Below are 16966 nucleotides of genomic sequence, written 5' to 3' on the forward strand. Positions count from 1 at the left end.
ACCAACAAGTCAAAATACCTGTCCTCAGAGGTTTATGGTTTAGAATAGCAGCATGTAGGTTTCTGTTTCCATTTAAGATTTTTTAATAAAGTGCTATGTCCTTTAGTTTTTTGGATTGTTGTTTGAATGAGATTCATTTCCCTGAACTACTCAACTCCAGGCTATTATGGTTTTTTTCTTTACCTGTGAATTATATGCAAGAATTTCTGTGTTGCACGATGCCATGAGAATGGCATAAAATATTAATAAGATAAATATAGAACATACCTTGTTCCCTATGCCAAATGATCCTGGAAAAGGATGCTATGTTATTGTCACTGATAGTTTGCTGTCTACAAGGACTAGGTACTTTGTCTCTGCCTGCAATTTTGATAGCTGCCACTAAGTAATAGCAAACCGAGATTTTTATAGAACTCATCATGGATGAATAACTTGGGCGCTTAAGAAAAAGTACAGGATTTAGTTAATTATATTACATATATATATATGTATATATACACAGACTAGAAATACAGGCATACTTTGAAGATATTGAGGGTTCAGTTCCAGATCACCACAATAAAGTGAATATCACAATAAAGTGAGTCAGCTGAATTTTTGGTTTCTCAGTGCACATAAAAGTTATGTTTACACTGTACCATAGTCTGTTAAGTATGCAATAGTATTATGTCTAAAAAAAATGTACATACCTTAATTTAAAAATACTTTTGCTAAAAAATGCTAACCATCATCTGAGTTCTCAGTGTAATCACTGATCACAGATCACCATAACAAATATGATAATGGAGAAGTTTGAAATATTGTGAGGATTACCAAAATGAAACACAGGGATAAGTTAGCAAACACTGTTAGAAAATGGCATAAGAGACTTGCTCAACACAGGGTTGCCACAAACCTTCAATTTGTAAAAAGTGCAATATCTGCAAAGCACAGTAAAGTGAAGTCCAATAAAATAAGGTATGCCTGATATATAAAAGATTTAATTTACATCATTGTTATGAAATAGTTATTTTAATGAACTAGGCTTTAAAAATAGATGTTATTAAAGATCAAGTGAATATAGTTTGTATACCTATTTATAAAAATACACCTTTTGTTCATAGCAGAACTACATCTGAATGTTGATCGCTTCTTTGACATTCTCTAATATAGATTAAGCTGATAATAATAATAATGCTAAAATATAAATTAATTATTATATTTATTTTTATTATTATTTCCCTGGTACTATTAGGTTGTGTCCAAACTTTATGCATATAGTCAAAGAATGTTTATTTGAAGTGTAGATTTCCAGGTTCAATATCCAGAGATTCTGATGCTGGGATAGGACCTAGACATCTCAGTCCTACAAGTACACCCAGGTGACACTGATGCAGAAATAACACTTGAATGGCACTAAAAGGAGACACCATGCTTGTGGGTCTGTGGGGCTAATAGTTTAAGAGAAGGAAGAAGGCATGGGATAGTTGGCGTAAAACAAGTTTCAGCTGCAATATGTTTTAGCCTGTTTGGTTTTTGTTTTGTTTTTTTATCAAGGAATCACAGACCTTTTAAAAAATTTGATGGAGCTTTGGATCTTCTTCCAAGAATAAGTGAAAAAATACAAAATTTTGCTAACGGTTATGTGTGATTGAGCTCTACACTCACAGTATCTGAGTAAGAATCTCTGGAATTAGGTTATAGTTGAGTATTAAAGAAAAGTGATCAATTCAGCTGGTTTTGAGGATGGATGGGGTACACTGGAGGAGACTGAAAGGCACCAGGAAAGACTTCATAGAGGAAACCCTTGGGGATTTGTGAAATTTGAGTGAATGTTGATGGAACTAGTGTGTAGGATGGTGGCAGAAAAAGAAAGGTCTTGAAACTCCAGCCAGAAGGAGCAATGTGTACAAAGACCCAGAAGTGGGAGAGAGCTTGCCTTAGCTAGAGATTAGCAAGTTATCTCAAATGTACTGTGCTACAGAACATGGAGCACCAGATTCCATGATGAAGAGTTTGGACTCTATCTTATATTAATTGTAGAGAAAAATAAGCATACTGATGATTTTGGTCAACGGAAGAATCTGCTTATGCACACTGGAACCTTACTCGCAAAACTTAGAGCAACACATTGTCCAAGTACAACAAGGAGAAGTATTTCCTCTTTGCAAAAAAACTTCAGATAGTGCCTCTCAATGGTTTTCAACATTCCACTCACTCTTTCCTCTCTCTCTCTCTCTCTGTCTTCCCCTAGGGGATGCTGGAAAGAAAGTTTTTTGCTGCTCTTTAAACAGAAATAAATATGAAAGCGAACTTTACCTCCCTTGAATTTATTTATAATAAAAAAATCACCAATTTCAATCACAAGTTTTACAAGGTCCTGACTTAAATTTAGGTAAAAAAACAAACCCATAAACTCTCTGAGATGGCCACTGGCTTGGTCTCCAAAAACTCACCAGCAGAGAATGCGGTCAGTGAGCCACTCTCTCAGCTACTCTATCAGCCTTGCACGACGCCAAGGGAACTGAAATATGTTTAAGGGACTGCTTGTATTTTTTACAGGGGTCTTAGTGCCACATAATTCATTATAGCATTCAATATTTTTTTATGCATTCTTAGAAATGGGAAGAAATACTGGAAGAACTCTATTTTATTTAGAACTAAAAACAGAATCACCACAGTGTGTATTTCTGAACTTCGGGAAGTGTGGATTCATTGTCACAGATTTCATTTAAGATCTTTTTTTTGTTAATGAACAGAATAGAGCACTCTCTCAGCACTGTGCAAAGAACTCAGAGATAACAGTATGTGAGTTCTCTTTTCTTTGAAGGAAGAATTTATTATGAGTTTTGAACATAGAAATCTTCATGTCATTGAGAAACACTAAAAACTATATTTTGCTGGGATTTTGAAACGGAAGTCACTGGTATACATGCTCCTAGTGTCAAGAGCTTGAAAAGAACTGAGTGGTTAATAAACAAATTTTTATTGAAGTTCTACATTATATTAATATTTGTAAATCAAGAGAGAAGCACTAAAATGTATATTGCCAAAACTTAGATGAATAATTAGTGTAAAATGTATGATGTATAATAAAAGCTAATACATATAAAACAACCAAAACAGAATCAGAGAATAAATGAAACTGGATTTTCTAAAGTTTCTTATTATTTGGGCTGATATTTTCTATAACTCTGAAAATTTATCTTCCTTAATCACAGCACAGATTCCCATGACCCTTGCTATCTCAAGCATTTTTCACACTTGAACATTTTCCACTAAACATGTTCAAAGATAAATAACATACCTACCTCAGGGAATCTGAGGTTTGAGAAGCAAATAAGATAACCTACTTCTTAGCATAATGGCTAGATTAATATACACAAGTTCTGGTGATTCCCAGTGATCCAATTCCATCTGAGAACAAGTGGCACCAATTAAGAAAGATTGAATGTGATAAAGAAAGCTTTCAGGAAGTAGAGATGAGAATTAAAGGGTAGACTGGCATGGGTGATTTTTTTCCCCACTATCAATTATGGTTAAAGAAAGGAAAAAACATGTGCTGGACTCAGCCAATAAAGCACCTTATTATATGGTAAGAGAAACAGGATTCTCAAAAGACTGGAATTTTAATTTATTAAGGAATAAACATTTGAATTAAAGGATCGTTATTCAGGCGTCTGGGTTCAAAATAATGTAGACCTTAAACTACGTAGTCAGCAAAGCCGCTCTTTGGTGTCTTGTTCTTTGTATTTAGTATTCTGCTTGCTATATATAAAATGAGAAAAACTTTTAAAGGAAATGAGGCATTACGGATTTGAAAAAATTGGACCTTTTTCATCCTTAATTCCTCCAGCTTATTGCCTACGTGCATGTCTTAAATTAGCTGAATCTTTATCTCATTGTTTTTATCATTCTCAGCATGGCTATGTATGTCATCAATGTCATATATATTGGTATTTGTTTAATTTATACTTAGTTGCTCCTATAACTCATATTTACCAGGCTGTTGTATATTTTACTGTTATTAGGGAAGTTTTGTTTCTCTGATTAATGTTTATTAATATTTATCAAGTACTCTGCGTGTTACTTTCTTTTTAAGGACTTTTAATTTTCACAACAATATTAAAGCCATTTTCATTACTATTACTAGAGCCATTTTACTGAGGGTCAGCAAAGATGGGGCAACTAAAGATCAGAAAGAATAAGAGAGCTAGGTTGCAGACCCTAACAATTAAGCTCTAAACTCTGCTTGTATTACGTCTCGAGACACAAGTGTACATGAAGAGTCTTACTCTTCAGAAGCTAATGTTTTAGTTATTTTTTTTTTGGGTGGGGAATGGAGAGAGAAAAGAAAGAAGGAAGAGTTTTGATTAGTGACTCTTTTATCAGTTATTTCTTTCATTCATACTTATCTTGTACCATACCACCTATATTTGCTTGATATTTATGTCTTTTTAGGCATCTATAAATCTCTATCATATTCTTAATTCTTGTTTAGTCAAACTGTACATTGTTAGGTCTTGTAATCTCCCAGCTCACCCTTTTTTTCTTTTGAAGTAGCTATGGATATAGGTCATTGTCATATAACTGTCTCTCATAGGCATATATTTGCTCATTTTTTCATACATGCACTGACTTTGCTTCATATATTTTCCCATCATTTTCTTACATACTCATTGACAGACTCTTGCAAATAAATAATTCTATTCACTTATGGAGAGTGGAGTAACAGAATATATCTCCAGTATGTGAAAGAGTTTCATGTAACTACAAACTTAATAGAGCCTGCCCCAACAGAGATCACAGTACTAAGATGCAGCATTGGAAAGTAAACCCTTTGTCTTCTAACAGAGAAGATATAATAAGGCTTTTGAAAAAGATTTTTAAAACAATGCCTAAGTTCCATTGGGAATTATATAATAGAATGGATGTACAGATATAGGTCCCTTTGTAAAACTTTATGATCCCATTTCTTATACAGACTTTTTGTACTTATTTTAATGGTCTTTTCCATAGGCTATGTCTTTAAATGTCTGCTGGAAGCTACAAACTAATTCCACCTTATTTTAGCTATGTGCCATTATGATTTGAGCAGACCATTGTCATTAATATTGGACAAATTTCAAATCAGAAAAAAAAATGCCAATGGGGATTGAATTATCAAACATAATTTTAGAGTTAAAATGTTAGTATATATAAACCATCTCTTGAGAAGAATAAAACTTCAATTATAAAATTGGAACTCTTAATTCATATTTGACTCAATAAATATCAAAAGCCTGTTATGTATACAGGATATGGAGTTTACAAAGATTGCTAGGACATGAATACTTCTCATTAGGAGCTTATAGTGTGAGGAAGGAAAGGCACATATATCACTATGATAGGCAAAATGAGATGTACCACAAGAGAAGCAGTTTCTCTGCATAATATCAGTCTAGAAGAGAAAGGAGAGAATAATTGAGTGTCTTAAGTTTGATTGATTTTGGACTCTGGAAGATAGGGAGAAAGTATCCACTCTACAGTAAAGCTCTGGTCATTTATCCGCACAAGGTACACTTGGACTATTCTGAACTAATGAGAATAAAATCTTCATCATAAAGGCATTATTTTGAAAAAAAAAATAAAAAATAATATTTAGCTATGGATAATTTTACTGTATCAGCCAAGTCTAATATAGGGCTTATCTTATGATAAGATAAATTTATATTCTTCCCTTTATCTCAAGGCTTCTTGTCTTAGTAATTTCCACTGTATAAACAAAAAGGGCATTTTATGAAAATATAGACTTTCAGCTTCAAATACTAAAAAAAGAAAAAGAAAGAAAGAAAAATCTGTCTTAAATGCTTTGTATCTAAGTAAGTTCATTTGTCTGCCTTTCCCTTGATGCTCCCAACACACTCAAATGACTGTTGGAATCCCCTTTCTTTCTTATCTTTTTCTGATGTTAGATAACCCCAAAATTAGTTGTGCCATGAATATCACTTTTTTATTGAAAATACCCTCCTCATCCTTCTCTTAAAGTTCATGTCTTCCATAGCCTCCAAAGCTAATCTCTCCTACTAAACTGTTTGAGCAGTTTAGCATCTCCTGAGTTGTCCCTTACCCTTTTTCCTACAATAAAGTTATTTGTATACCTCCCAGTGATGTCTTCATAACACCAAAGCAATACGTAATGTTGCTAGAAGACTACAGTAAGGCAAACACTGTTTCTCTATATACAGATTGGCAAGGGATCATTTAAATTCAGTGCTAAAATACATGGTCTGATACCCCTCTTTCTGGTGGTGCCCAACCCTTCTGATAGAGTAAGAGTTGCAGGGAAGGATCATTAAAGCACGACAGCCCTAGAACTGCAACCAGGAGACAGCAGCGTCGGAAAATTCTGTCAAATTGAGTCATTGCTACCAGGCTTTGAAAAAGTACCGTGGGGGTCATTTTGCATTTTCTTCAAGTGATTGTAAGAAAGACAAACTATTTCCATATGGTGACAGGGAGAGAGTTCAGAGCCAAAATAAAAATCTGCTCAGCTTGTCAGTCTGTAAGACCTTAAAGTTCAGATATCTGAGAGTCTGTCTGCTGTTTAAAAGAGCCAGGACCAAACTTCAATTTGTCATACATACAACTCCCACTGTCTTGGGTAATGAAAGAGACTCTTGCCCTCCTGAATACAGTGAAGATGTAAAGATATGAGAAGTATGGCAATTTTTTAGGTAGACAAAATTACTAAAAAACTGGAATGTATGACATTCAGCTGCCTATTTTAAAGAAAGGAAAGTTACAGAATCACTTATATGATACATGGGTGTATTTTGAAACCTGTTCTTCCATGATAGAACTATCATTCTACACTCATTAAGAAATATGATTTAGTCTTTCTAGTTATTGATATTCCTACAAATAAAAGAAAAAAGATAACATTTTTTCACCAAGATTGACTGGAGAATCATGATCAGTTTTGAAGTGTATCTGTTTCATTTTGTCTTAAGATGCTAATTTAAAAAATCATAATGTTGAATTTCTTCATAATCATTGACCAAATGTTATTTATAAATGGTTTTTCCCCTTTACTTAGGAAAAATGGTTTTAAAAGGATGAATACCATGATTTTACTTTGTGGCTGCCTTTTTGGTCACATCTAATCATATTCCTTGGAGTTTTGGGGTTTTGGTTTTGTTTTGTTTTGGCATTGTCCATATTTCTGTCCTTAAGCAAAGACTTTGCTCTGGAATAATGTTTGGTTTTTTATCTCTAACACATCATCCTTCATGCAGGCCACATCTACACTGGCAGAACACAAGAAATAAATATCCAGGATTCCCATAGAGTTTTTTTAGGGGAAGTATTATCTCTAATGATTCTCACTTTCTAGTGTCCTTTCACCACAGTCAAGTGAAGAGCCAGTTTTGGCCGTTCTATATATTAACTTTTCTTTTGTGAAGTGAAGTTTCATTAGCAAAACAAAGAAAGCCATGAATAGTTAATTATACATAAAGACCTTAGAAAATAGTGGAGACACTGTTAAAAAGGAACCACCTAAATATTTTGTTTGAGCCTCAATTCAAATAAGTTTTCTTATCTAATCAGAAAAAATACTTGGCATCAGTGAATGGCCAGCCCTTGGTTTGCCTATATCAAATAACCAGCTATGGTTGTTGGCGTTGGGCCAATAGTTGCTATTCTAACTAAATAGTTGCTAAGAATGAATGAGCCTCTTAACTGCAGAGGACCTATCTTTGACAACACAGTTGCTTCCAGAATCCTTGTGGGATTCCACAGAAGCATCATTGTCCTCACTTATAAACTACTTAAAATAGTGTTAAGGAAAATTATTTTTATGAAAAACCATCTGTATTTTCCAGTTTCATGGGGTACCATTTTTTCAGTAAAGCATAGGTCGCTACCCTGTGACATATAAATTACAACTTCTACTAGTTTTATGCAGTGAAAAATCCACTGTTCCTCAAAATATTGGTCTTTGCTACTTTCATTCATTTTTTAATTGAGATATAATGATACATAACATTATATTAGTTTCAGTTGTACAACATAATGATTTAATATATAAAATATATTGTAAAAAGATCACTGCAATTAATCTAGTTAATATGTATCACCATACACAGTTAACAATTTTTATTAGCAACTTTCAAATAATGCAATATAGTATTACTAACTGTAGTCACCATGTTGTACATTATGTCCCTGGGACTTAATTGTTTATTTTATAACTGGAAGTTTGTACCTTTTGATCACCTTTACCCATTTCACCCACCCAACTCTGCACTTGTACTTTTAAATCATTGCAATCAGTATGCCTATTCTGCAGTGTTCACATTGCACCGTCTTGGGATTCTTCCACTTCTGCTTGTTTAAAAGATTCCTAATCTGGCAGGGCCTTAAGGAAATATTTTATACCTTATTAGGCTTTTTCTTTTATTTTTTTTTCAAAATAATTTTAGCTCAAGGATTTACCTTAATCATGTTTTTATTTTGAATTCATTCTTTGATATCAGTTGGCTATGCACACAATATGAATAAATCATACAGTAACACATAAAAACTACTATGAATTAAGACATAGTCTTTCTTCCTTTGCTCTAACTTCATAATATAACAAACATGTTTTCATATCTTGGATCAAGTAGGGTGTTACGTATGTGTGTGTTTGTGTGTGTGTGTGTGCAAGCATGTGTGCGTGCTTAAATTATTTGAGTTGGTTGGCAAGAAAGTGGGATCTTGAGTACCTAGCTGTGATGCAGAAGTTACCCCTCTGAAAACATAGACCCAGGAATACTTTAGTTAGTAAGGTTATTGATCTTTGGTTTGCATTTACTTCCTGCATTCAGCCTACTGAAAATTAATTGCACTCATCATTCCTTCACATCTGTCATTCATTTATTCATTGAACATTGAGCCCCTCATCTGTATTAGACACTGTTCCAGATTCTCTAAGAAATAGCTTATACCTCAGGGACTTCACTGTTTATTATAGGTGAAGACAAGTGAAATGACAATTAAGATACAGTGCAGTAAAATTTCATTGTAAAGGTATCTGTCTGATGTTCTGTGAGGTTATACTCCTAATGAATCTTAAAAATTGAGTAGAAATTCAGCAGCTGGGAAGGCTTTCTAGGAAAAGGCATTCCATGAGTAGGGGACAGCACACACAAATGTACAGAGAAATGAGAGTGTTTTGCTTTGAGGGAATGAGTGATTTATAAGTCTGGAGCATAATGTACATGTGCAGAAATTGTACAAGAGATGGGAGGAGGGGGCAGAATTGGGGGTGGTATGAGAGAAAGTAAATAAGGGCTAGATCTTCAAAGTCCTTGTAAGCTTCATTAAGGAATTTGGAATTTATCTTTCATGAGTTGGGGAACAGCTTAGGGATTTTAACCAGACAAGAGGAGTGATGAGACACATGTTTTTGAATGAGCCACATGGAACATGGATTTTAGGGGGAAAAAGAAGGAATAAGACACAAGACAGTGAAACCAGTTTTAAGACTTCTGTAATAATCCAGAAAAGAGTTGCCAGAACTAGAAGACTGACCTTCAAAACCTGGTTAAATAAATCTGGAAGATATCTCGTTTTCCTCACAGACCCTAGTATACATCGTTGATGAGGTCCATAGAGATGAAGGACAGGAAAACACTGTAGATGTTTATTCTGTATTTTATTCTAACCTAACATATGTACTTGCATACATATTTAGAGATACATGAAGGAACCCTTAAGCTTGTGAGAACTGATGATATAATTATACAATACCTACCAAATGATGTTAAAGAAAAATATGTAATGGCATGGAAAAATGGTCAGAAAATTATATATGAAAGTAGGTTATAAAGAAACATGTAAAGTATGATTTCATTTTCATGTCTATTTATATGTGAGGAGAGACTGTTTTGAAGAATATAAATCTGACATAAAGGTTACTTCTACAGAGTTAGATGAGATGGGCCTGTGGGCAAAATCTTTATATGTGTTGTTCAAAAATTTTTTAAGAATGTAATCAGATAAAAGACCTATACTCTGAAAACTATAAGACACTCATGAGAGAAATTGAAGAAGATACCAATAAATGGAAACACATCCTGTGCTCATGGATAGGAAGAATTAATATTGTCAAAATGACCATCCTGCCTAAAGCAATCTACAGATTCAATGCAATTCCTATCAAAATACCAACAGCATTCTTCAACAAACTAGAGAAAATTGTTCTAAAATTCATATGGAACCACAAAAGACCCCGAATAGCCAAAGCAATCCTGAGAAGGAAGAATAAAGCTGGGGGGATTAGGCTCCCCAACTTCAAGCTCTACTACAAAGCCACAGTAATCAGACAATTTGGTACTGGCACAAGAACAGACCCACAGACCAATGGAACAGACTAGAGAGCCCAGATAAAATCTCAACCATATGTGGTCAATTAATATACAATAAAGGAGCCATGGACATACAATGGGGAAATGACAGCCTCTTCAACAGCTGGTGTTCGCAAAACTGGACAGCTACATGTAAAAGAATGAAACTGGATTTCTGTTTAACCCCATACACAAAAGTAAACTTGAAGTGGATCAAAGACCTGAATATAAGTCATGAAACCATAAAACTCTTAGAAGACAGCATAGGCAAAAATCTCCTGAAAATAAGCATGAGCCATTTCTTCCTGAAGGCATCTCCTCGAACAAGGGAAACAAAAGCAATAATGAACTCATGGGACTACATCAAACTAAAAAGTTTCTGTATGGCAAAGGACAACATCAACAGAACAAAAAGGCATCCTACAGTATGGGAGAATAGATTTGTAAAAGACATGTCTGAGAAGGGGTTAACATCCAAAATGTATAAAGAACTCACATGCCTCAACACCCAAAAAGCAAATAACCTGATTAACAAATGGGCAGAGGAGATGAAGAGACAGTTCTCCAAAGAAGAAATTCAGATGGCCAACAGACACATGAAAAGATGCTCCACATCACTAGTCATCAGGGAAATGCAAATTAAAACCACAATGAGTTATCACCTCACACCAGTAAGGATGGCCAGCATCGAAAAGACTAAGAACAACAAATGCTGGCAAGGATGAGGAGAAGGGGAACCTTCCTACACTGCTGGTGGGAATGTAAGCTTGTTCAAGCAATATAGAGGTTTCTCAAAAAACTCAAAATAGAAATACCATTTGACCCAGGAATCCCACTCTTTGGAATTTAACCAAAGAATACAACTTCTCAGATTCAAAAAGACATATGCACCCCAATGTTTATCGCAGCACTTTTTACAGTAGCCAAGATATGGAAGCAACCTAAGTGTCCATCAGTAGATTAATGGATAAAGAAGAGGTGGTACATGTACACAATGGAATACTATTCAGCCATAAGAAAGAAACAAATCCTACCATTTGCAACAACGTTGATGAAGCTAGAGGATACTATGCTCAGTGAAATAAGCTAGGCAGAGAAAGACAAGTGCCAAAGGATTTCCCTCATTTGTGGAGTATAACAATGAAGCAAAACTGAAGGCACAAAATAGCAGCAGGCTCACAGACTCCAAGAAGGGACCAGTGGTTTCCAAAGGTGAGGGGTGTGGGAGGGCAGGGGGGAAGGGAGGGATAAGGGAATTGAAGGGTATTATGTTTAGTACACATGGTGGGGGGATCACAGGGTAACAGTGTATCACGAAGAAGGCAAATAGTGAATCTGTGGCATCTTGCTGCTCTGGTGGATATTGACTGCATTGGGGTATGGGTGTATGGGTGGATGTAGTAACCGTATTGTTTTTTCATATGAAACCTTCATGAGAGTGTGTATCAATGATACATTAATAAAAAATTAAAAAAGAAAAGATTAACTATCTCTGTTTTTCTTTAGGAGTTTCAAATTTAGTTTAATGCCAAAAATTAGATAAAATGCCAATTTTCATATGTCAATATAGTTTTCAATAATATTGCCTAATGAGATTTCTTTTCAACTAGAGAAAGGGAAATGTCATATTTCAGTCTCCTCACCTGCCTTACCATCATGACATTATTGATGCAATTCATCAGACCATGATGGTTAATCCCAATCTAAGGATAAGAGCCTTCCAAAAGGACTGGCCATTCAGATGGCATCCTGTAATAAATATAACATCTTTCACCATGTTTTTTTCTTCTTTTTTTCTGTTGGGGTATCGTTGATGTACAATCTTATGACAGTTTCACAAGCAACACAGTGGTTCAGCATTCGCCCATGTGGCTGTGTCCTCACCTCCTCCATTGTGGTCGCTGTCTGTCAGAGTGGTGGGATGTTATGGAGTCATTAATTATATTCTCCATGCTGTTCTCCATCCTGAAACTTTTGTTTACTATTCCTTTGAGTTTCTCTAAAGATTTTTCAATAAGTGTATATATGCCCAAACCACATACTATTTAGTTTCACCTGTTTTTAACCTTCCTGTATGGTGAATACATGTGCATGGATTCTTCTATGACTCGGGATTATGTGTAGGTGACTTATCCCTGATGTATGAGGCATAGTTCACTCATTCTTACTGCTGTTAACTTTTACATTTGATGATTAAACCACAATTCTGATATTTTCCTGTTGATGTTTATATGGTTATTCCTGTTTTAGCCATAAACATTAGTGCACATGTCTCCTCAAGCACATAAGTGAGAAAAAAAGAGTATGATCAGATACTACATGTATACTTAAAAATAAATAATATTTTCTATTTAGAGTGGGAAAAATAAGGAAAAAGACTAAATGTATATGAGCCATAATGTCAAGAGTAGTCATATTCAGCAAGATTTGGGTAACTTTATATTTTTCTTTTCTAAACTCCCCAAATTTATGATTATACATTCCTGTTGCCTTGATAACACAAAGAAACCATGAAGCTCAAGCTATAACCCTTATGTGAGAGGATAAAAGTATAAACTATATCTAGCCCATAGCAGTCACTCATTTAATATCAACTCAACATTTGTGCTGAATTACCTGCAAAAGAAAGTGTAAAACATCATTGTATCCTGGAAAGTCTATCCACATTAATGAGATTAAAGTTACCGGAAGGAAAATGGTATTGAACTGAAGGAATGTCATCACAAATAATACAAAAAGCCAAGAGTTGGAGCTGGCATCATTCATCCAAAGCACCTGTGGGCTAAACTTACCTAGTGAAGCAGATTTCAGGCCAGCAAAGTTACAGCTACTTAATTTTGGAATCACTCATCTTCTTCCCCTGATTGATTCTGTTTTTTACCAAACAAGCAACTTTCTGGTTTTAATTTGGCTTTCTGTGTGAAACTCTCTCTAAGGAAGACCCCACAATGTTCCTATTGTGACTGTAAATGAGGAACTGATAGAGGTCTCCTTTAATGTTGCAAGTGTGTCTATCTGAGAGACCAAGAAGGTAATCAAATTAAAACTTCAGGCCAGACCTTGAAGGTGATGGATGCACCCATGTAACATGCCCCAGGACTCCCATTGGTAACTCTCCCCTTTCTTTCCCCTGGTGAACTCACCATCACATGGGCTGCCTACAACCTAAACTTTGAATCTACACTTTAAAATGTGTACAATTTTGCATCACCAGTGACTTTTAGCCTGCCTCTCAGAGTTTAAAAATAAAAGCTTATATGTGATTCAGCATTAGAAGTTTCCTTCAGCCTGCTATTAACTACAGATTCTATTAATCGTTGAAAAATAACAAAACCTGAGTAGGATTTAATTACGTATTTTTCTCAGTCTCAAAGATCTCTGTTGAATATTTGTAAACTATCTTGGCACAAGCATACAACAGTACTGTTCTTTGCTAAAAATATCAATCTCACAAAATAATAATGGGGTATATATATATAGTCTTAAATGCCAGTACAAGTTAAATGTATATATATATGCACATATATATATGTGTGTGTGTATATATATGAATATGTAAGTGCAAATATTAATTGATCTTTACTATTTCTATTTAATAATGATGCAAAATTTTGTTCAGAGCTGGCCTAGGTCCTGGAAGTGTCTCACTCATAAACTATAATCACTTATTAACTATACTGTGGATGGATGGGATTCATAAATAAGGCTCAGGCAGAGAATGGTAACATACATGGATTTGAAGGGAATATTTCTAGGTAATTTTGATGAATGAGAACAGAGGAACAGTATTAGGTAGAGAGAGGGGTGGAGTCTCAACCAGAGAAGACCTTGAGTATTAAGCTGATATTATGGCCAACCCTAGTTTAGCTATTCTGCATCCTGAGGAAGCAGTAACAACCTGATCAAGTTTGCATGTGTTCTGCATGCCCACTGGGCATGAAGATAGCATGTAGAATCAATAAGAATTGAACAGATGTCAGGGAGCGATGTTAGGCAACTACTGGCATTTGTACACTAGTTTTTAAAATTCTAGACCAGTATTCTCCTTGGACAGTCTGCAAAGAGTAATCTAAGATGCTAGCTGAAAAAACAATTTCCTAGGCCTAGTGAAAAGGCTTTTTTCACACATGACCAGATGATTCGCTATATGTACAGTTTTTGGAGGATGCCTGATCTGGGTTAATACAAATTTTATATAAGAGATGTTTCTACAGACTAAGGTAGGTTCTTTGAGGAATCATGTATTTGAGGTTAAACAGTTGGGATTTTGATTTTAATGTTAGGAATAGCACTAGAATGCAAGCCCATGGCATTTTGTCTGTTTTCTTTGCTGAAATATCTTAAGTGCTTAGAGCAATTTTTGGTATATAGTATGTGCTCAACAAATATTTGTGGAAAGTATAATGATCACAAACTTGGATTTTAAAGTCAAATACAGCTAAGCCTGTCCAACTTACTTAGCCTCTCTAAGCTTTGATATGCAAAATTGGGATATTGATGGCTGGATCACATATTTAATATACAACTTAAATCACAGCTGGAAAGAATATAGCAGAGAACTTGACACAAAACAAGTCCTCAATCAGTGAGATTTCTATTTGTATTGCCATTAATAATAATGTTTTGCACATCATCAATATTCATTACTAGAATAGTGATATGCTTACTGACACTCTACAAGGCATTTTTTGTTTAGAGATTAATGCAATAAAATTAACTCATTTTCCTTTTGTGGATCCCACATTATCAAAGAACCACATGAGTTTGAATATGCATAGGGAAATAAACACTAAGCACAGAAGCCGCAGAGAATTTTACCCATCTGTAATTTGAAGTCTTCCTTACCTTCCTTCCTCACTGCCTTCCTCCCTTTCTACCTCTTTCTTCCCTCCTCCCTCCTTCCTTCTTTCCTTTCAGTCCAGAGAACTTGGGTCTTACAGTAGTTTGTTGGGAGGGAGAAAATGATGAAATGAGTTTAGAGAGAGGAGAAAATGAAAAAGGCAAATGTTCAACAAACTGGTCTTCTGGGTTCTGTTATTCTGTTGAATGGCTTATATTTTTGTTTTTGTTTTGTTTTTATTTAACTTCAGGTTGTATTTAAAAGGTCATACTGGGACAGCAGGAAAACAGAGCAGCCTGATCTTACATGGAGCTGATTTCAGCACGAAAGATGCTGATAATGACAACTGCATGTGCAAATGTGCCCTCATGCTAACAGGAGGTGAGTCCTGTGGGGCCTTTCTCTAAGTTATGTTTCATTGGTTTGAGGACTGAGGTTTCCTACCTGTGAGAAAGGACTATGATCTCTCGTTATGAAACTTGAAAGCAAGTTCCACTTGCTTATTCTGGCCACTGATTTACCTTATGTTCTTGTGCAAAACATTGCTAGCACATTTGGAAGTTTGCCTCTTCCTCCAACATCTGTACGGGGGTGTGCTAAGCTTAGTTCAGAATGAATTCTTTAGCCTCATAAAATCGCACTTATTCTACCTTCTAAATAATTGTAATGATACCCATAGTGGAATAAACAACAATTTGAGAGTTCAGCCTACAGAAAAAAAAAAAAATTTTACAAAATGCTTTGCAACTGTGTAGTAGAGTTCATTGACCGTTCTATGGAAAAAGAAAAACGAAGTCATACAATTTGGACCAGTTATACCAGGGCTTTGATTATATGGTATTTACCTCTATAAGACATTCAGTCCGGTATAGATCATTAAATAATATTGTAATCGCTGAGTAAATGTACCTTTTTCATTTTGAGTATTTTGTATTTGTGCAGTATTTTTTCATCCTTCTGATTGTGTCACAGAGAAATTTTTAATCTGGTTCTGGCATATCTGTAACACTTCTTCAGCATGTATCCAGTAATCACCCTTTTAAGCAAAAGAACAAACTCTTTGGCCTCAGTCTTAGGGCCTTGGTTAAACAATGGCAGGTACCTAGAATTAAACAAAGTGATTTCATTTTAATTTTACTGAGTTTTATATCAACCTTTTATTATAGCAAGTGATTCTGATGTCCTCTTTAAAGGAATGAAACAAACTTGGCATTTTTGAATGTATTCACAATATTTGACACTTAATAAATCATTGATTTAAAAAATATTAAATATTAATCAAGGTTATAAATGGATATGGCAAAACTATGAAGTTGATCCATGACTGACTGAAGTTTGAAAAAAATGATGTAGGTCAAGAATGTTATGGGCAAGGAAAGAGCTGGCACCAAACAAAATTGTTAAAGAAACTTCTTTTCTGAAGGTTTCTCCTCTCACAGTTTTAGCATTAGTTCCCTCCTTTAATGGAATAGCAATCACTTCCACCTTCAGCTGTTCTGATTCTCTCTCTGTGTTATTCTACAAAACATGTTTTTATGCCAGTAATGAAAAAATTCCTTAAATCTAATATTTTCCTTCCCCAAATATATTATTATCATTATTACATATGATTAGATGTTACTGCATATATTATAAATTTTACCTGAACTCCAAACCAACTCTGTGAGATAAGCAAGGAAAGAAACTATAATCTCCATTTTGTACATAAAGAGAACACAAGTAAATTAATGTTCACTATTTTATTTCTAACATCTAGTGAAGTGGATTGTGGCAC

The 16966-nt window shown here is 34.8% G+C and overlaps 1 protein-coding gene across 1 annotated transcript in view; it reads left to right on the forward strand.

Moving 5' to 3' along the window:
- Window positions 1-16966, forward strand: part of ANGPT1 (angiopoietin 1) — a 274777-nt gene that overhangs the window by 245379 nt on the left and 12432 nt on the right. Inside the window, exon 8 of the mRNA XM_036876436.2 lies at window positions 15443-15573. Within this exon, the coding sequence (XP_036732331.1) occupies window positions 15443-15573 (131 nt within the window). The remainder of the gene's footprint in view (window positions 1-15442; window positions 15574-16966) is intronic.

Source organism: Manis pentadactyla, chromosome 3, assembly GCF_030020395.1.
Source record: "Manis pentadactyla isolate mManPen7 chromosome 3, mManPen7.hap1, whole genome shotgun sequence".
NCBI lineage: Eukaryota > Metazoa > Chordata > Mammalia > Pholidota > Manidae > Manis > Manis pentadactyla.